Here is a 22794-nt window from a genome sequence, read left to right as displayed (position 1 = left end):
ATTGGGTTAGTGCTAGGACTGGTTGGTCCGGTGTCAGAATAATGTGACTGGGTGAGACATGAAGCCTGTGCTGCGACTTCTGTCTTGTGTGTGGCGCACGTTATATGTCAAAGCAGCACCGCCCTGATATGGCCCTTCGTGGTCGGCTGGGCGTTAAGCAAACAAACAAACAAACAAACAAACAAACAAACATGCTCCTTGTCCACATGTTTCAGACACACCCCTCGCTACTGACTGGCCTATAATGTCATGTGGGAAAGTTTGACTCACTAAAAACAAGAGTATTCACTCTAGCAACCCATACAAACCGGCCCCCGTAGGGCAGTGGTTAGCGGGCTTGGAGGTCGTGGGTTCCATTAGAGTCATATGGGATTTTCAGGCTACGGCCGGCTAGCTTCTACCCAGAGTGGAAGTGCTTAAATGCTATGGCTCCAATGGGACTTAGGCTGGAATCACACAGCCGAGTGTCATTCAATTCATGAATACGACTGAGGGTGCTCAGGGTCTGTTTACCTGACCAACACCGCAGGTGCAGCAGGGTTATACCAGGATAAATTATGAAAGTAAGCGTACAGTGCAGGCCTGTCACATAGTCTCAAACCAAATTGAAAATCCATAGCATCATCATTATAATCATCCTCATCTCATTAATCATCCAAAATTATAAATAATGTCCCAGCTCTTGTGGCCCTTCATGCCCGGAGCTCATCCTGAACTCGGGTCAAAAATGAGTTACTTCCCTTGAACGGTCTCATTCTATCCCTGACAGGATGCCTTGGTTTTCTTTCTGTGGGTAAAAATCGATTTTTTACATATTTAGATCTTTTTGTAATGTGTTATGGATATAAGCAGATTTGCGATCGTCAATAATGATTTTTCATGGTGTTGTGTAATTTTTAAATTACAAAGGAATTGATATGTAAGACAGTTTCAAGCGAGCTATCTTTCGCGGATGTATTTACTGTGCAAACAACTCTAAAGTGTCACGTGATAATCAAGTGTCACGTGATAATCAACTTTGGCTTCGGCGCGCGCCGGAGCAGATGATTTTTTCTGTAACCAGTTGAGAGTGATGCAACCATATATCACGGTCTCCTTCCGACAGCTGCAGTCTCAAAATTTCGACTTGTTTTGACCTTAGAACGATGTCTTTATCATAACTGTGAAGAATAAAACGGAGATCACTGTCGAAGTCGGCCAATCTGCAATCATTTTCGTCTCGCGAACACTGATCTCAAATTTAGATCAGTGCTCGCGAAAAACATATGAGAGATAACTCTGTATTCTTGTTTTGATAGATTCGCGCAATAATTCAGCATGCTGTCAGAGAGAAACTGGCGATAGCCGTGGACTGATCAGTGATGATTATCAGAATGGCCCGGAGCTCTCATGGTGCCCCTGGTCCCAGTGTTCCTGCATGTTCCTTCATGTTCCTTCCTTCCCTGAAAAGTAGTTCTGCTGTCAGTCTTCAACGTGTGACGCTCTGGTGGGATCGACGGAGGGACATAGTGGCGATCTGCGCTCTGGAAGGGACGCTCACTCAGTTTGAGGCTCCCCGATTTAACAGTCAATGTCGTTAATAGGGGGCATAGTGGATAGTGGGCTGCGTCTGTTTGCTCGGGACAAATTCATGAATACAAAGCCAACAGAATTATTTCCGGAGTTTGTCTATTAATAATGTGGTAACCTTTGAGGACAGCATGAGGCTGACCATAAACAGTGATGATGCAGCTGGATAAGAGAGAACACACACGCATGCACACACACACATGCATGCACTGTCACACACACACATGCATGCACACACAGACATACACACACACACACACACACACACACACACACACACGCAGCTGTCACACACACGCATGCGCACACATGCACTGTCACACGCACGCACGCACACACACACACACACACACACACACACACACACACACACACATGCATGCACACACACACACACACACACACACTAAATTGCTGCACAAGAGTTTTCCATGCTCTTTTTGCATGTATAAAACCTGAGGATTTCACAATTGTATGCAAAAAGATGAAAGTATTGTTTGCTACAGGTGGCAGACCAGCAAGGGGCCATGTTCGGCCAGTGCTGTTTTCAGTTGGGCGACGTCAAATGCACGTTGGGGACAGGAACGTTCCTTGACATCAACACAGGAGACAAACCTCATGCGTCTGTGGCTGGTGGGTTAGATAAACTGTTGGCCTCATGTATCATGGATCTTAGGGGAGTTTCTTGACCTTGGTTCTGGACCCCCCCCCCCCCCCCCTTAACTGGCAAATGTACCTTTTTCTTATCAAGGAGAGTCCCAAAATACCCCTTTCAAATCCCCCGAAAGCGGCATGTGGCTGCGTAAATGGCGAGGTAAAAACGGTCATACACGTAAAAGCCAAACAAACAAACAAAACCCCTTGCAAATGTTATTGAACATAAATATAACAGCATCGAGGGTTGTGTGTGTGTGTGTTCACATTACATTTTTATTCATTTTGGAAAAGCATGTCAAGTGAGCTGCAGAGTTATCAAGTCAGTGACTTTTTTTTTAATGTTCATGCAGGTCTCTACCCATTGGTTGCATGGAAGATTGGCAAGGACATGACCTTTATGGCTGAAGGTCATTGCTCAGACACAGGAAACACCATGGAATGGGCACAAAGAATTGGTGAGTCATTTTCAAGCCAGTCACTTCTAGAATTGATTTTGTCAAGTTTTGATTGTTTTTGTTACTGTTGTTTTCTTCTTCTTCTTCGTTCATGGGCTGAAACTCCCACGTTAACTCGTGTTTTTGCACGAGTGGCATTTTTATGTGCATGACCGTTTTTACCCCGCCATTCAGGCAGCCATACGACATTTTCGGGGGAAGCATGCTGGGTATTTTCGTGTTTCTATAACCCACTGAACTCTTGTGCTTGCGTGTACACACGAAGAGGAATAAGGCACTCGCAGGTCTGCACATAAGTTGACCTAGGAGATCGGGAAAATCTCCAACCTTAACGCGAGGCCTTTTATTTCTGTTTTGTGAATACCAACCTTACAAACATCGACATCCATCATCCATCCACTGGTTTTTCTTGTTGTTGTTGTTGTTGTTATTGTGTGTTCAGGCTGCATCTGGAATATGCGATGTATATTGAATTGCACAATATCAGTTTGGTTTTGTCACCCAGGCTTGTATGACGATGTATCTGAGACAAGTGCAATGGCGTCTTCGGTGGAAGGTGAGTATTTAGAAGACCGGCATGTAATTTTCATGATAAAAGTGACACTGATAACAAGGCCACTAAATAAGGAAAGGAGGATAAGAAGAAACGCTGTGACTCATTTATTACTTCCCATTTATTACTTCCCATTTATACTTCCCATTTATACTTCCCATTTATACTTCCCATTTATACTTCCCTTTGGTTATTTGATCTGTGACACATTTATCAAGGTACCACTGTGTGAATTTTATGTTGGAAATATCAAATACATGTATAAATGAAATATTAAACAACCGGAGTTCAAGTCGGCAATAATTACATACTGTGAGTGGACTACTTGTAAGTAATTAATGAGACTCATTTGATTAAATGTCACCTCCAGCAATATTATGACACCTATTGTCATCCATTGGTAATGACCCTGTCCTTGTTGTTTTCTGCTGATCTGAATGTTCCTGTGTTGATACTTGTTTCAGATTCTGACGGTGTGTGCTTCGTGCCTGCATTCAGTGGATTGCAGGTAGGCAGGAGTTCTCTTTTCTTGTCAACAAGTAACCCTCCCCTAACTACTCTCGCCCCCCCACCACCCACCCCCCACGCCGCGAGTGGATTTTTACATGTATGATCATTTTTACCCCACCATTCAGGCAGCATACGCCGATTTGGGGGGGAAGCATGCTGGGTATTTTCATGTTTCTTTTACCCATCGAACTGTGACATGGATTACAGGATCTTTTCCATGCACACTTGGTCTTGTGTTTGCATGTTAACACGAAGGGGGGATAAGGCTCTAGCAGGTCCGCACATACGTAAACCTGGGAGATCGGAAAAATCTTCACCCTTTACCCACCAGGCGGCCTCAGCCGGGATTTGAACTCACGACCTTCCGATTAGGAGGTCTTATCCACTACACCACTGCGCCCGTCATTCCACTGTACTGTTCTCGTTCTTTGTTCTCCGTCACAGGCCCCCATCAACGATGACACGGCGACGACGGCCATGTTTGGCATGACGCTGGCCACCACCAAGGCACACATCGTGCGCGCCATTCTGGACTCACTGGCATTTCGCTTCAAGGATCTCTATGAAACCGTCGTCTTGGAAACCAAGATACCCTTGTCACATATCAGGTCAGTTGTATACAGTGGAGCCCACCTTTTAAGACCCCTCAATGGTCGTGGGTTCGAACCCCGGCCGGGTCATACCTAAAACTTTAAAATTGGCAATCTAGTGGCTGCTCCGCCTGGCGTCTGGCATTATGGGATTAGTGCTAGGACTGGTTGGTCCGGTGTCAGAATAATGTGACTGGGTGAGACATGAAGTTTGTGCTGCGACTTCTGTCTTGTGTGTGGCGCACGTTAAATGTCAAAGCAGCACCGCCCTGATATGGCCCTTCGTGGTTGGCTGGGCGTTAAGCAAACAAACAAACAAACAAACAAAGACCCCCCAATTTAAGACTTCCTCCCTTTTAAGACCTTAGTTTTTGGGATTTCCTGTTCATATCCTCTGTGAATTTACCCCCATTTTAAGACTCCCTCCTTTTTAAGACCTGATTTTCTCACGATTTTTGGTGGTCGTAAAAGGGGGGTTCCACTGTTTACAGATTGGAACCCTTCTTTTTAAGACCTTTGAAAATCTGGAGAAAAAAAACCCAGCTCTTACAAAAAAGGAGTCTTAAAATGGGGATAAGGATGAGACGAAAAACCGAGATCCGTTCGTGTACACTACATTGGGGTGTGCACGTTAAAGATCCCACGATTGACAAAAGGGTCTTTCCTGGCAAAATTGTATAGGCATAGATAAAAATGTCCATCAAATACCCGTGTGACTTGGAATAAAGGCCGTAAAAGGTGAATGCTCGCCCTCATAGGCTTGAGATTTGCTGGCCGATGTGAATGCGTGATATATTGTGTAAAAAATTCCATCTCACACGGCATTAATAGGTAACATGCGTCTTGAGTCGCCTCGTGTGGTGAGATATGTGCGCGATATAAATTCTCGTAAATAAATAAGGTTAGAAACTATAGCTGTCATCTTGGAAATGAAGATACCTGTGTCACATATCAGGTTAGTTGTATACCCCCCGCGGGTTAGGGGGAAGAATTTACCCGATGCTCCCCAGCATGTCGTAAGAGGCGACTAACGGATTCTGTTTCTCCTTTTACCCTTGTTAAGTGTTTCTTGTATAGAATATAGTCAGTGTTTGTAAAGATTTTAGTCAAGCAGTATGTAAGAAATGTTAAGTCCTTTGTACTGGAAACTTGCATTCTACCAGTAAGGTCATATATTGTACTACGTTGCAAGCCCCTGGAGCAATTTTTTGATTAGCGCTTTTGTGAATAAGAAACAATTGACAAGTGGCTCTATCCCATCCCCCCCCCCCCTTTTCCCCGTCGCGATATAACCTTGAACGGTTGAAAACGACGTTAAACACCAAATAAAGAAAGAAAGGTTAGTTGTATACATGTAGTGGAACCCTTCTGTTTAAGACCTCAAGACATCTGAAACAAAAATACGAGGCCTTACAAAGGAGGTAGTCTTGAAATACAGGTGGTAGGTTTACAGAGATTATGAATGGAAAGTCTGAGAAAACAGGGTATTATTGTAAGGGATTGAGATTTAAATTGTGAGGACTTAGAAAGGGAGTTCCACTGTACTGGTATCTTGAAGCAGGGATGTTGCTTGGATTTTTATTTGTGAGCAAATTCGGCCTTGAAAAGGAGGGCGTTTTGAAAATAGAGCTACATTTACAGAAAATCTGAACAAATCAAAGACAGTATAGCTCTTTGGGGTGTGCACGTGTACACTACATTGGGGTGTGCACGTTAAAGATCCCACGATTGACAAAAGGGTCTTTCCTGGCAAAATTGTATAGGCATAGATAAAAATGTCCACCAAAATACCCGTGTGACTTGGAATAATAGGCCGTGAAAAGTAGGATATGCGCCGAAATGGCTGCGATCTGCTGGCCGATGTGAATGCGTGATGTATTGTGTAAAAAAATTCCATCTCACACGGCATAAATAAATCCCTGCGCCTTGAATATGTGCGCGATATAAATTGCATAAAATAAAAATAAAAAAATAAAAAAATAAATCCCTACGGAATACGCGCGATATAAGCCTCATATTGATTGATTGATTGTGTGTGTGCGTGTGTGTGTGCGTGTGTGTGTGTGTGTGTGTGTGAGTGTGTGTGTGATTGATTAAGAAGGGAGGGGTGGGGTAGTGGGTCTCAAATCAGGTTGCAGGGCCTTAAAAGGAGAATTTCACTGTCTGTATACCTTTCTTCATTTTCTGTTTACTGACAGCAAAGATTGCTCGGGTCATAGACAAATTCAGGAAATAACTGTCGTATTTTTATTGGTTGTGAAAAAGTTGCTTTCCCAATGTTTTTTCCTTGGTTTTTCATAGAAACACTGAGGCAAGCTGCATGTGACATTGTAGGCCTGCCTGTTTCTAAGGAAACAAGGGAAAGCAACTCTTCCACAACCTATACAAACTTGACAGAGTTATTTCCGAGCATCGTCTTCTAACCAATGAATGTGTGTGCAGGGTAGACGGAGGGGTGTGCAACAACGACTTCCTGATGCAGATGATGGCCGACGTGGTCAGTCAGGACATTGACCGCTCATCCCATGCCGACATGACCAGTCTGGGGGCAGCCTTCCTGGCTGGGCTAGCCTCAGGTCAGTTTGTTGCCTGTCTGCCCCGCCCTCCCTCCTTCATTCTCGTTTTTACTAGAGTTTGAGAACAGGTTGGGGCTAATATTTGTACTTTTCTTTCTTTGTTTGTCTGGACATTTTTGTTTTGTTTTTTGTTTGGTTATTGTTAGTGAACTGCGTTGATTGTAGTCAATGTATTTAAGTTGAAAAACAAAAGAAATCTGTACTCACCGATACAAGGACCAAACATGTTTTTATGTGTGTGCTGTCCTTGTGACGGGCGCAGTGGCGTGGTGGTTAGACGTCGGCCTCCTAATCGGGAGGTCGTGAGTTCGAATCCCGGTCGCTGCTGCCTGGTGGGTTAAGAGTGGAGATTTTTCCGATCTCCCAGGTCAACTTATGTGCAGACTTGCTAGTGACTCAACCCCCTTCGTGTGTACACGCAAGCACAAGACCAAGTGCGCACGGAAAAGATCCTGTAATCCATGTCAGAGTTCGGTGGGTTATGGAAACACGAAAATACCCAGCATGCCTACTCAACGAAAGCGGAGTGAAGCTGACTATACTAGAGTATAGTGTGGGGAACCCAAATGGGCAAACGAGCTCACACGTAACCAGAAAATTCTGGAACGCTGAAGAAGAAGAAGCTGTCCTTGTATTGGTCAGAGTACAGATTTCTTTTGTTTTTCCACTTTGTTCATCTCACCCACAGTCAGTCTTGTTCCCTAGGTGTATATTTCTTCTGTTTTTCCACTTTGTTCATCTCACCCACAGTCAGTCTTGTCCCCTAGGTGTATATTTCTTCTGTTTTTCCACTTTGTTCATCTCACCCACAGTCAGTCTTGTCCCCTAGGTGTATATTTCTTCTGTTTTTCACCCAGGTGTATGGCAGAATAAAGAGGAGCTGTGCGCCATGAGGAAAAGTGACAAGGTGTTCAAACCCCAACCCACCTGGGAGAGTATACGAGACTCCTATCACCTGTGGAAGAGAGCGCTGGCCAGATCTTTGGAATGGTACCATCCCTAATGTGCAGCTATCTGCATACTTACCTACCTGTACAACAGGCGCAGTGGCCTAGTGGATAAGACATCGGCCTCCTAATCGGAAGGTCGCGAGTTCAAATCCCGACCGCAGGCGCCTGATGGGTTAAGAGTGGAGATGTTTCCGATCTCCCAGGTCAACTTATGTGCAGACCTGCTAGTGGCTTATCCCCCTTCGTGTGTACACGCAAGCACAAGTGCGCACGGAAAAGATCCTGTAATCCATGTCAGAGTTCGGTGGGTTATAGAAACACGAAAATACCCAGCATGCTTTCTCTGAAAGCGGCGTATGGCTGCCTAAATGGCGGGATAAAAACGGTCATACACGTAAAATTCCACTCGTGCAAAAACACGAGTGTACGCGGGAGTTTCAGCCCACGAACGCAGAAGAAGAAGAAGAAGAAGAAGTCTTAAATTGAGAGGAGGGAAAGGGGGGGGGGGGGGGGGGGGGGTTGTTGAAAAGGGGTTTCCGCTGTATATTATATGATGGCTTGATGCACTTTATTGAATATTGCAGTTTCTCACTGAATGTCAACAGGCTGTGAAAGTCATTTAAATGTCGTGCGAAATTCCACTGTGCCTTTTGCATCTTTGGTAAAATTGGAGCGACTGCATGTTTACTGATACGGTAAAATCCCTAGCGAACGCCCAGTATCTAGCAAATGCCCACCCCCCACTTTTGGCCAAAAGTTGGGCAGAGGGGTCAATACCTAGCAAACGCCCACCCCGGTTTAAAGAAAACAAGTTTTAGGACAGTCGGCCTCCTATATCTACGATTGGTGCACACTGTTCGATGGTTCTCCTTTTTTTGGGTGGGGTGGGGGGGTGGAATAAAATTACGTCATGTCCCACAGTGAAGTCGTTCAGTGACGTTTTTTAATGAGTGTTTAACACTTCTCTATGTTCAGCCATGCCGAAGCACAAATCCTTTACAGTGACATACGCTCGTACAAACTAATAGCCTTGAAATATCTTGAAAACGAAGCTGCAGACAATGTTTCGGTATGTGCCCGCGAGTTTTCTTCCAGAAGAAGCTGAGAGTGGAGACGACAGTGAAGACGATGATGTTGACTTGGAAGGACTAGAATGAGCCCACGATCATCGACCCTACCAGATCTCCAAACAAGAGAAGACACTGTGTTTGTGCTGACGTTAGTCCGAGAGTGAGAAGAATCAAGGTCACTTGTGTTCTTTTTCTTCTTCTTTTTTTCTAGCACAGGGGGGGGGGGGGGGGGGGGGGGGTGGGGGGGGGGGGGGGGGTGGGATGAGATAGAGCATGCATTTGTTCATTGTTTCTTGTTCACAAAAGCACTAATCAAAAATTTGCTCTAGGGGCTTGCAACGTAGTACAATATATGACCTTACTGGGAGAATGCAAGTTTCCAGTACAAAGGACTTAACATTTCTTACATACTGCTTGACTAAAATCTTTACAAAAATTGACTATATATATTCTATACAAGAAACACTTAACAAGGGTAAAAGGAGAAACAGAATCTGTTAGTCGCCTCTTACGACATGCTGGGGAGCATCGGGCAAATTCTTCCCCCTAACCCGCGGGGGGTACAAGAGATGATGATTAAAAATGAAAAACAATGAACAATGGAATTAAAAAATAATTTTTGTTTTGTCTATAGCTGTTTGAACTAGGGAATTATATTGATTTTCATGAGCTTTCCTCATCACAATTTTAAATTGTATTTTTGTGATGTTATAATCATGATGTGTGCTTTTTATTTTTTTAATTTTTTTTAGTATTATCTATTATCTATTGCCGATCATGTGAAATGCACAAGAAAAAATGGCATGGACATTTCACTTCCCCAATATCTTTCTTTCTTTATTTGGTGTTTAACATCATTTTCAACCATGAAGGTTATATCGCGAGGGGGAAACGGGGGAGATGGGATAGAGCCACTTGTCAATTGTTTCTTGTTCACAAAAGCCTCTTACGACATGCTGGGGAACATCGGGTATATTCTTCCCCCTAACCCGCGGGGGGCCTTCCTCAATATCTCAGCATTAAGCAATGTGTCATTTACATATCTATTATAAGGAATAAATGTGTGTTTCGAATGAAAGTAAGTGTAGTGTTCTTCATAAATTGCATGTGACAATGGCGTGTATTTTATAATTTTTTTTAATGTTTTTGTAAAATTGGTGATTGCCTGTTTGTGATACCTTCAGTAAAGTGCAGACCTGGGAACCCATACGATTTCGCCGTATTTTGTACGCATGATTGACTAGAATACGAGCAGAAGTCGGTCAGTGGAAAAAAATGCGAGGAGAAAAATTCCTAGACTACTTGTCTTCACAAGGGTATCCCGAAGCTGATCCAGTATTTTGACACATGATTACAGTTTTTGTTAGTAAACATTGAAGGAAGTAATTTGTTTAAAGCCATATGTACTCGATGACTTATATAATACACGCTAATTGCTTTACCAACAGCTGGAGACAGACTAAATTAAGTTCCCTGCAAAATATTGTGGTCTAGGACCCCTTAAATGTTGAGATATTTGAATTTTCATTTTGATCTGGATCGTCCTATTTATAGATTTGGCAACACATGTAACGTTGATGCAAGGGAGAGAACACCGCGGCTTTGTTGACATCCTCACTTTTTCAGAGGCTAGAACAAGCTGTAATGCATGTATTATGGTCCGCGCATGGTGACGTATCGTCATTATATGGTCTTATGGTGCGTTTGACATCGATTGTGGGCAAACTACACTTTGTAAACACGGGAGTGCGTTAGTATGCCTTTAAAACAGATATTAATTAACGGTGCGACAGACGCGTGTGAAGCATGTTTTAATCATGAATGTTCACATGGTGTGCGGAGTACGCTCATGTTTTTGAAAATGCATCAAGTTTGCTTGAGAATTAATACTCCAAGTGCAAAACGGGTTCCCAATTACGCAGGTCTGAAAGTGGTACCCTCAGAGCAAAGATGTCTTCATCTATACTTTATTCACTAATTTCAAGTGATAAATATTCTATATCCACATGAAACCTGCTTGCAACGTGTGTTGAGACAGTCACGGCATCAACATAAACACATGTCAGCTTCATTATAGCATGCCTCATGTATGCATCAGACTTTTGTGTTTTGAACTCTCAGGTTAATGTGCAATATTTTTTCAATAAAAAAATGCAGAATTTGTTCGCGTATCTTTTGTTGCTCGGTATACGAATAGGTTGTGGATGGTTTATTTACTTTCTTTGGCTGACACGAGTTACAAGTAATATTATCCTTTGATTAAAACTACTAGTACTATTAAGGCATATGGAGCTAACAGGCCTATACACACATACTGCGGGGGTCCTGATTTGGCCTAAATGGTCCGTTGGATCCAAAAAGCAACAGCTAACTAACACACACTGCGACACACACACTATTACACACAGTGACACACACACTATTACACACAGTGACACACACACTATTACACACAGTGACACAAACACACACACAGACCGACACGCACACACACTGTGACACAAACACACATACACTGACACAAACACACTGACACACACTGTGAAACACACACACAGTGACACACACAATGACACACACACACACACACACTGTGACACATACACAAAGGAGGAGATCCTCACCAAAACTATGCATTGGTATGTGTCGCCATAAAAAAAAAGTATTTGCACTTCTTTTCTTTTTCCTTTTTTTCTTCTTATTCATTTATTTACTTATTTATTTGTATTTATTTATTTATTTATTTTTCTTGTTTTTTTCTGTCTTTGTTGTTGATTTTTAAGAGTGAATTAAGTTCTTTTATCCGGTTGGAGCATAAAAATTACGAAAAAAGTCATTCTTTCTGAAAAAAACAAAATCCAAACTTGACTAAATGTAACAAGTCGCGTGAAGCGATATAAACACATTTAGTCAATCTGTAGGTATCAAACTAAGAGATTATAAACACCAAAAACCAGTCATCGCCGAGACTACATTTAGATAGACTCGGCTAAACTTCCCTGAACACTGTGACGGGTCACGCTTGTCTCCGCGAAGCATGCGAACATTATACTCGACGTATTTTCTTTAATTCTGAGCGAGTTTTTCAAGTAAACATAACATATCTATATATTTTTTAATTCAGGAGAAAACGAGGAATAAAGTGCAATGATGTTTTAATCTGTAAGTGAAAAATCGTTTTTAATGACAACTTTAATGAGCAAACTAATTAACTAATTTTTAAGCTTCTGAGCTGAAATGCAATACCAAAGTCTGGACTGAGTCAAACATTGCTTGACGCATTCTGATAATCATCGCTCCACGGCTATTGCCAGTTATCTCTCTGACCAGACGCTAAAGTCCTACGCGAATCTATCAAAACAAGAATACAGAGTTATCTCCCATATGTTGTTCGCGAGCAGTGTTCGCGAGACGAAAATAATGGCAGATTGGCCGACTTCGACAGTGATCTCCGTTCTGTTCTTCACAGTTATGATAAAGACATCGTTCTAAGGTCAAAACAAGTCGAAATTTTGGGACTGCTGCCGGAAGGAGACCGTAATATATGGTTGCATCACTACAGAAAAAATCGTCTGCTCCAGCGAGCGCTGAAACCAAACGGTTGATTATCACGTGACACTTTTGCCATATTTAGAGTTGTTTGCACAGTAAATACAGCCGCGAAAAATAGATTGCTTGAAACTGTCTTACATATCAATTCCTTTGTAATTTAAAAATAACACCATGAAAAATCATTATCAATTTCCTCGCCAGACAAGGAAAACCAAGGCATCCTGTCAGGGATAGAATGAGCCGAACTCATTTTGACCTGAGCTCAGGATGGGCGTGACAGTGCTGCCTCAACAATCACAAAAAGCAGAATATGACGTCATCAAAGAAATTTATCGAAAAAACGAAAAAAACGTGTGGGGATATTATACCCAGGAACTCTCATGTCAAGTTTCATGAAGATCGGTCCAGTAGTTTTGTCTGAATCGCTCTACACACACACACACACACAGACACACACACATACATACACCACGACCCTCGTCTCGATTCCCCGTCTATGTTAAAACATTTAGTCAAAACTTGACTAAATGTAAAAAGGACAAACAGATAAACAATTTTTGTTTAAATCACACACAAAAATCGGTGACACCCACAAATAAATGACACAGACTTTTTTAATCCATGTTTTGCTGTTCATTTCCAGCCCTATTTCTTCAACATATAATTCTACAAAGTAACAACACGGACACATGGCAGTCCTAAAGTTACAGCCCACAAATGATACATTTCGATACAAAGGAAAGCATTTTTCACAGAAAAAATTGCATTCAAATATAACACTTCCTCATAATTATAACTCAAACCTGCAATAGACAATTTGTGAAAATAAATCTGCATGGGTTGTGAAAGAGTGAAGACCCTTGCTTTTCCTCTGACAAATAACCTTTCTTTCTTTATTTGGTGTTTAACGTCGTTTTCAACCACGAAGGTTATATCGCGACGGGGAAAGGGGGGAGATGGGATAGAGCCATGCACTTGTCAGTTGTTTCTTGTTCACAAAAGCACTAATCAAAAAATTGCTCCAGGGGCTTGCAACGTAGTACAATATATGACCTTACTGGGAGAATGCAAGTTTCCAGTACAAAGGACTTAACATTTCTTACATACTGCTTGACTAAAATCTTTACAAAAATTGACTATATTCTATACAAGAAACACTTAACAAGGGTAAAAAGAGAAACAGAATCCGTTAGTCGCCTCTTACGACATGCTGGGGAGCATCGGGTAAATTCTTCCCCCTAACCCGCGGGGGGTAGTTACCCCTACTACCGAAAACTTAATCACCAAGAGGGTGACATGTTTGACTGTCGGGATGAATGTACGTTGGGATAATTTTACGGAAAATGCACAAATTATATGCAAATTAATGATAGAACATTTACACATGTATCAATGCGTAAATTAAGTTAAACAAGAATAAATTATTAAAATTCCTGTTATCACAGAAACACACATACACCAGAAATTCAGAAACCTACAGTATTTGATCAGCAACTCAGAGCTAGTATAAAACAAAAAAATCCAGCAACTTTGTACTGAACAACACCACATCTTGCACAATCAAGCTAACAGTAGTACGTATAACTCAAATGTCTGCTGCAAACTAATCAGTCTCATTGTTTATCTTAGCAACTGGGCTCAGCAGCCACTCAAGTGTACCATAGAAATATTTACCAGCACGGACGCCCCTCCTAGAGGGTCACGCGACCCCCACTTTCAATTTTTAGAGGGTCCACGGACCCCCACTGTAGAATTTTAGATGGTCCCAAGGGTCCAAAACCCGAAAAGTCTGGGTACACTTATAAAACATTAATGTCATGCATTAGTCAGTGTACTGTGAAGTGTCTTTTCTGTCCATTGCTCTATCAAAGTTTAGTGCGTCCCGGGACCGCCTCCATTCATTTTTAGTACGTGTTTTTGGCTTCTAGTGCGTATAGGATGCTGCAGGGACGCGCACTTTGGGGATCAGCCCTGTTTACAAATAAAAGTACAATATACAACTACTGAGCCAACACCATTTAGATGGCCACAAAAAGTTACAACCATGCACAAACAATAAATTGCACTAATTAGATTCCACCATAATTCATGCCTCATAGTCATACATTATGTGCATAAATTAACATAACAAAAACAGCTTCTGACAGTAGCAAAACCAACTTTGATGGCATCTCAAGAAATTTGTTTAAAAACATTGTAAAATCAACAAAGTCAACGCTTAACCAATTGCATAAAATCGAGTGGTCTTTTGCACAAGCATAAGTATTCAAAATAGGAATGCCAATGCATGGGTGGGACTAAAAAATGTCATGAATCCTGAAGGATTTGTATAATTAACAACCAAACGTACGTCACCACAGACATTACGAATCCGGATTTCCGGCATATACCGGAAGAATCCCACCCATGCCAATGACTTTGCTGAGGTAATTAACAGAAAACGAATACACCAGCACTTAATCATAATTATGAGTTTGCGTGGTTTTTGGCAGATTATGATACCTCTGAGAAACATCTTTCTTTCTTTCTTTATTACATTTATTTGGTGTTTAACGTCGTTTTCAACCATTCAAGGTTATATCGCGACGGCTCTGAGAAACATACATAGTCCTGCAAGTTCTAAGGGCACCATCTGATTATGAAGTTTACTAATACAGTGGAACCCCCCTTTTAAGACCCTGTGTTTTCTCAGACGTTTAGTTCATTAAACCCCTATAAATGTACACCCCTTTTAGACTCCCCCAATGTACTAGACTTCCTCCCTTTTAAGACCCTGTATTTTCTCAGACGTTTTGTTTATCAAACCTCTGTAAATTTACACCCCTTTTAATTTAAGACTCCCTCCTTTTTAAGACCTGATTTTCTCAGAATTTTGGAGGTCTTACATGGGGGGTTCCACTGTATGTATAGTTGCATCAGAACCTACATTAGAAAAGTACATTGAAGTCTTTCTTTATTTCTTTATTTGGTGTTTTACGTCGTTTTCAACCACGAAGGTTATATCGCGACGATACATTGAAGTCCACTAAAAGGGTTTCAGAAAGGTTAAATTCTTCTACTCTGTTAAAACCAGCCACCATTCTCTAGTCGACCATTTGCCACTCCAGAATATACGAAAGGCAGTTCAAAATGGTACTGTCCATACACTGTTTAATGAAGCCAGACCATTAGCGACGCGTTTCGTTTCAATTATTATATTTTTCAATTTGCTCCATAAATATTTTAGCACTTTGAAAATGTTTCAATAACTGAAATTATTCTATCTTTTGATACTTGAGGATTATATAAATATGAAGAGAAGTCCATTGACACCCCCCCCCCCCCCCCACCCTTTTTATTGCAATGAGGTACTGATCGACCTTCCATTTTGATACTCATTTTTCCTTTCTTCTTTTTTTTTTGAATTTCTCTTCCGTGCTACAATTATTTTGATTTAATTTATAAGATTTTGAGTAAATTTGATTTGATAACGCTTGATATCAGTACATGATTTTGATTGTGCTTTTAACCTAATGAACAGCTTCCACCTCCACAGCAATGAGAGTCTGAACAGCTGACAATCTTTGCAAAATTAGCAGTTGAGAGAGAAAAAAAGATAAGAGGAAAGGAAGGATGGATTGAGCCAGAAAAAAGGTTGTTGATTATACTTAAATCAATGGATTTTTGTTGTTGAGTCAACAAGATTTAACATAAACTGAAAACACTAATATTGCAATTTAATGTTAACACGCAATTCTACTTAGATCACTGTTTTGTCACTGATGCAAAAAGAACACATGTGCAGTAACATTATGTGGCCCCAATCTCGTTTCTTGCTTTTATACATACAGTAATTAAATAGAACAATACAACACAACAACAACAACGGACAATTAGGCTCACAAATTCATCAATAAATGTCATCCCAAATTTAGGCTCTAGATTGCCATTCTCAGGAATTGAAAAGATTGAAACCGAATATATCTGGGTTAATGTTTTTTTGTTTTGTTTGTTTGTTGCATTTTCTTCAGCAGTCTTTGTTCTAATTATACATGAAATTTAAATCTCATTTTGGTGAAACAAAAATCCATTATGTCAGGTTTTATTCTGCACTGTCACTTCTGCTTATTACCTCAGAATAGTAAAAATGGCCGACTTCATCACAAAAACAATAAAAAGCCTACCCACATAACATGTTCAGAAATAACTGTTGGGTTTGTATGGGTTTTGAAAGAGCTAGTGCATGGTTTCTCTTGGAAACATTAGGCAAGCTTTCCCATGTGACATTATAGGCCAATCACTAGTGAGCAGCGCCTTAATGTCTCCACACGTGGACCAGGGCCCTGACCCATACAGACCTGACTTATTTCCTGAATTCGTCTATTCCCAATGCAACAGTGAGACAACAGTAATTTACGCACAACAGTTCACTACAGACAGTTAGTCTACTTCATATCTGAAAACTAAGCGCAGCTATGATACAACTGTGGTGCTTGCGATTTGAGACCCATCCGATGAGAGGATATATATATATATATCCCATGACCTCCCTTCTTTGTCTCTGTTACTTCAGTATGGGTATATATGTTGTATTTTTATAGCTCAATAAATACATCATGGACTCAAAAAAATATATGATAGTGCAGATTCCGATTTGGGCGAAGAACTACTTTGCTCCCGACCTTTGACCTCGCGCCGAACAATGTGACACATTTGTATGAAGTTCCAAAATCGTATTGCACGGCTCAGAAAACCATATCAGTTGCACGCAAAAATGAATCTCAGAACTGATCTGATGTATGAGATGCAATAAGCAAACGTTTCTTTCATTATGAAAGCAATGCAGGTGGGAAAAAACGAACATTCAACTTACAAGATAACCAGATGCTAGCGAACCAAAACAAAAACACGAGTACCCTCCCCTTGCTTCGTTAGCAGACGACTTTTGAGAATCTGTCAGACCGTCCTTACCTGGCACGGTTGGGCTTCGCTATCATCAGCTGTTTCACGTGTTTTGCGAGCAAGTCTACTCTTTTGCCTGGCTCTGCAGTAAGTCCACATTGGCGATGAAGGTATCTAAGAACTTAACATGTGTGTATTTTTCCGTAATCCAGTCATATTCTTTCAAAATGCAATCAAGCGGCGGTGACAGACTTGGGTCCTGTTTTCCTCGCACCCATACCAGTTTAGGTTCATGCAAACACACTCGCAAAACATGTAGATACATTTCAAATAGGGAGCAAATGGTTAAATCTACATATGTGTTCCCTAAAATTTGCTTCTCTGTCAATAAGACTAATTGTATAATAATGCGTTCGAAAAAAACAACGTGGAATCGATTCTGAATCGAGTCGAGTAAGCCAAATGGGGGCCAAACCGGTTTCCCCGTTCCGCCGACCTGAAACGCAAAAGAATTGTGCGCTTCAACTAAATGGATTTCTATACGACTTCATTACTTTCTTGCAACTTATGAACCTTTACTTAAAGCTTTTAAACGGTCTGAAAGTAGTGTTACCGCGTACTTATAGATGCACTCATTCGTTTTATTTTTTCAGCGACGGTCACTTAGTTTAAGGTTGCAAAAAGGCCAAGTCTCGCTGAAAACACTGTTTCACACTCCACAGATCGCAACAGTGCCGCTAGTAGTCTACACTTTGTGTTTGATGGTAGAATGGGATATACAGATTACAACACTCGTGGTTTTTTATATGGCTTGTATTTCAGTCAAGACCCAGCGGGAATATCAATCGAGAGCCACTCGCCAAAGGCTCGTGTCTCCCGATGATATTCATCCGCTGGGTCTTGACTGAAATACAAGCCATATAAAAAACCACTCGTGTTGTAACCTATACATATATATATATATATATATAGTCGAACCTGTCTGCAAGAACCATCCAATTGGCACCAACCAAAAGTGGTCGTTATAGACAGTGTGCTAATGGTGTGGAAAGGTGAATTATAGAGGGGAAATTTTTGTTGTTGTTGGTGATCCTATGAGGTTGGTTGATGTTTGTGGTATCGAAAGGCGGGGTCACCAGGGCAGGTTCGACTGTACTTTCTGTTGTCCTATCAACTATTACCTTGACCAACATTTCCCTGTAATAACAGGCCACCTGCAATGTAGGGACGCGACTGGTTACTCCTAAGGATGTCTCTTCATCGCAAGTACCGCTGCACGTGGAATTTGGAGTCACCGAATGTTTCTACGGACACAAGCCATTTCCACAGATAACTACGGTACTCACATCAATTTGTGAAAGTCTAAAACAGACAGACAGTCCGAAGAGTAAAATAGAGAGCATTATGGCAAATATTGCATGTCGGAAAAAATGACGACTTTGAAATCTAAAATCTATGGCCGTTTGCACAAAAAATGCAGCAAAACTAACTGCAGCTAAACAGATAAGCGGCGATGCGATAGTTTTCCTAAAGACAACTGTTCATCTATTTTTGTACACAAAGCTCAGCATTAAGACAAAACGTTGTGGAGAATATGATGATACACACAAACAATATATACAACAATGCATTCATCTAACGCAAAATAATGCTACCGTTTATTCACTACCTTGGATTTGTGCATGAATTTGAACTCTTTCTTGTTTGTTCGTTCGTTCTTTAAGATTAACATCCTCTCAGGTCAAAACTCCCACATTGGACCTGCTATGGTTATTCGCTACGGATAACTTTTTCATACTTTGACTAGAACTCGCCCAATGCCACTGTCTCCCTCGACTTTACAACACTAATGGGGCCGTCATGCTATTGATGAGATGATGTGTTTGAGTTAAGGTGTAATCAGCCACCTGCGTTTCTGACAAATTGACCCGAGGTCTTTTACATGCAGGCATGCTAAAGGCCCAAAATGGTTTTACCTGAAAGTAGCGCGCAGTGGCGAAGCCACAAGCCTGAGCCTGCAAAGCAGGCAAGCCAACCAGGGCCAGGGGGGTCCTACAGTAGTGGTGTTTTCACCAGTTTGGAGGTACCGTATTTGACGGACTACAAGCCGCGACTTTTAAAAAAAAAAAATCGCATTGCGGCTTATAAAAAGATGCGGCTAAAACGTTACCTAAACTTGAATAGCATTCACCTAATGGAAGTCGCCGCGGATTTTCATTTCGCTCGATTAGCGATTACCGGTACTTTATTAGCTCTCTACTCAAGACTCGGCGCTTTTCTCTTTCTTTCGCGAATCTTCGTTTGTCAACAAGTCGTCGTGACAAGATAGCGTACAGAGAAACACCGGATGTATCAGGCTCTCGCGCGCGCGAGATTTCGTTTTTTGTGTCTTGCGATAGTTGGAGGAGCGAGAGCCGCCATGTTGTGTTTTCGTCTGCTCGAAATGTGCGCAAAAGTCGTAAATCATCCCAAACAAGAGGCGAAGCCTTCAAGGCTCACGTAAGAAATCGACAAACAGTAACACAAACTCAATCACTCCGTCACACACACACACACACACACACACACACACACACACACACACACACACAGTAAGCATAGGTGAAACTGTGCAAGAAAGCGAGACACTAGATCTGCCAACTAGTCTCGGCCCGCTCACAATAACAATGACCGAGAATTTCAGTAATTCCTTCGCGTGACGTCTAACCCTCTTACGTAATAATGTGACGTCTTCAAATGTTAAAGTTTCTATCACACACGTCAAACACTTTTGACCGAGACGTAATCTTCTTATGCGAGCTTTATCCATAGACTCGGAAATGTTAAAGTTTCTATCACACACACACACACGCACGCACGCACAGACAGACAAAAGTTAGCATCGCATAGGCTACACTTACGTGAGCCAAAAAGCTTATTCCGGGCGGGACTACATGTGTGTGTTGGTTACAAATTGTGTGTGTGATATTTTTCTTCAAACTTTTTCACTTTTCTTCTTTGTTTCACTTGTTTATTCTCGGAGCCGATTTCGTCAAATACCATACTTTCGTTTGCCTGGTTGTTTTGATTGATTGACACGATCTGATTATATTTTTTTCGACGGCGGCTAATATAGTGACGCGGCCTATACGTGGCTCGTCCCAATTTTATTGTTAAAAGTCGGGGGTGCGGCTTATAAAACGGTGCGTCTTGTAATCCGTCAAATACGGTACACATGAAAAGGGTTTACAAGTCACAAAAGCATTGAAAAAGGTTACTGCAAAAAAACAAATGCAAGGAAGAGTAGTCTCTCACAAGTCAAAGAAGGCACAGTTCTTTTTGCCGCTTTTGCCGGATTCGTTCTTCTTCGTGTCAGCCTTCTTTTTTCCCGGCGGGAAGGTGTTTTCAAGCCAAGCCCAACTCCATTTGTTCTTCACGCTCGGAATCAAATGGTCCCGGCGAATTTCTCTGTACAATATCTGGGCGAAACATTTCGCCAAAAACGACGGCCTACATCCGCAGAACTAGATTGGGAACGTTCTAGATTCAGAACGGCAAGACCAATGACGGGCAACGCGCGTGCGCTGGCTTCATTGAGACCGGCGCCCGGTCGCGTTGCGCGATATTCACACGGATCGTTTTTGCGGAAATTTTTCAACTTCACCGGAATAAATTTGACTTTACCGGATTTTGAAAACGGCTTTACCGGATTTCCGGCAATTACCGGAAAAGTAGCATGCCTGTACATGCCAAGGCAATGACACGAGGATGGGACATGGATACTGTCACCGAGTCATTAATTAAAGTTCAGCCATGTCCCTAATGGCCTGGATTCGAACCCGTGACCAGAAGCTATGCTAATTACAAAATTCATCAACCAATAGACAATGTTCGAATAACTGTCGAGATTTCCAAGCATTGTGGAAAAGTTGCACCCCACTTCAGTGGATCAAACAATAAGACTTGGTTGCCCAGTTAAAACCAGCATTCCGAGCGAGTAACTGACTACCATGTCAGGCATGAAAACTGAAAAAAAAAAAATACTGAAAAAAAAATTCGAAGGCACATAGCACCAAGTTTCGCAGGCGCGAACCGCCAAGACTTCTAGGGGGGTCCGGGGGCATGCGCCCCCGGAATTGTTTTTTTCAAGGGTGCAATTTGGTGCAATCTGGGGCTATCTGAGCCTTAAAATTGGATTCAAACATGGCCCCAAAATACATACAAAATGAAGCAATCTGGTGCTCATTTGAGAGCAAATCTACTTCTTTTTCAATACGGAGAATTTTCATGCCTGCATGTGTATGTTATTCAGTGTCTGCTCGATATATATGAATATGATGCCTTTTTCTTTCGAACATTTGCTCATCGGAGCCACGAATCACAAGCGATGGGCTGCAGTGATTGCTGAACATGCTTGTTTCCCATACTCACATGACCTCGACCTTAAGCAAATCTCACATGACCTCAGGAAAAACACGTTGTCAGCAATCTCTCGGGGGTAGTGATCATTGCCTCAATAAATCGTAAACTGTTGTGTATATTTCCGGAAAGCGTCTATTGTCTAACAAGTTCACACTGCAACATTCATTCATGGCTTCAAAGAAAAAATTGATGGCGAAAACACTGTGAAAATTATCTTCAATATAAATGTGAATTGTAATCTATGGTACAGTCTCTTCAATATAATAACAGACTCAACTATGAACATATACGCATGCGGTTTCAAGATGATGCTGAAACGGTAACTTGCAACAGAAAAATCTCTTGCCAATTGAATATACATGTGTTGCAGTTCATACTAAGTTTTCACTGGCTCTCAATTTGAGCAATAACAAGAACATGAGGTAAAAATATAAATACACATTTAAAAAAAATTCAATACAAATTCATGACTACAGGTCAGACTATGAGATGCGTGTTCCAGTGACTGTTCTCGATGTGGTTTTGTGGGGTTTGACAACTTCAGTCAAACCAAAAATAGAAAACAACGAGCTAAAAACAATCCTTTGACTTAGCAAAAACTTTTGATTTGAAGCTCATGGGTGTTCTGAAATGACATATATTTACTGCATGATGGTTGTTCAATTGTGAAGGTCACCTTCAAAGTTGAAGATGGTGACCTTTAAAACTGAAGGTCAAGGTGAGGTCTCCTTGCTATGCTCGTCACAAAGATTGATGATTTTAATCACTAATTAACTGAACCATGACTATTACCTTTTGGTATGGAATGCGTCTTGCAAGTACAAGACTGGGTGTGGCTCACAGAATGGTGAAATTGATGGAGAAAAAAAACCACACTTTGTCCAAGTTGAACCAAGCATCAACTTCTGATTGTTTTGGAACTGACAGATGTTTGTCGCCCTTGTATTCACTGAAGTCTACACTTGGAACGAAGCTTATCCCACACAATGAAGTTAAACAACGGGTGATGGTCAACTTGAAATTTCGAAAG

The 22794-nt window shown here is 41.5% G+C and overlaps 2 protein-coding genes across 2 annotated transcripts in view; one reads left to right on the top strand and one right to left on the bottom strand.

The window, feature by feature from the left end:
* The window catches only part of LOC138945343 (glycerol kinase 5-like), a 35676-nt gene extending 27329 nt beyond the window's left edge, over positions 1-8347 (top strand). Inside the window, exons 10-16 of the mRNA XM_070316770.1 lie at positions 2076-2202; positions 2577-2681; positions 3187-3237; positions 3699-3742; positions 4189-4352; positions 6777-6910; positions 7768-8347. Of these exons, the coding sequence (XP_070172871.1) occupies positions 2076-2202; positions 2577-2681; positions 3187-3237; positions 3699-3742; positions 4189-4352; positions 6777-6910; positions 7768-7913 (771 nt within the window). The 3' untranslated portion in view covers positions 7914-8347. The remainder of the gene's footprint in view (positions 1-2075; positions 2203-2576; positions 2682-3186; positions 3238-3698; positions 3743-4188; positions 4353-6776; positions 6911-7767) is intronic.
* LOC138945347 (uncharacterized) overlaps positions 1-22794 on the bottom strand; it is a 546160-nt gene that overhangs the window by 277069 nt on the left and 246297 nt on the right. The window lies entirely within an intron of this gene.

This window comes from Littorina saxatilis, linkage group LG13 (genome assembly GCF_037325665.1).
Source record: "Littorina saxatilis isolate snail1 linkage group LG13, US_GU_Lsax_2.0, whole genome shotgun sequence".
Taxonomy (NCBI): Eukaryota; Metazoa; Mollusca; class Gastropoda; order Littorinimorpha; family Littorinidae; genus Littorina; species Littorina saxatilis.
This window is presented reverse-complemented; position numbering and strand designations above follow the sequence as displayed.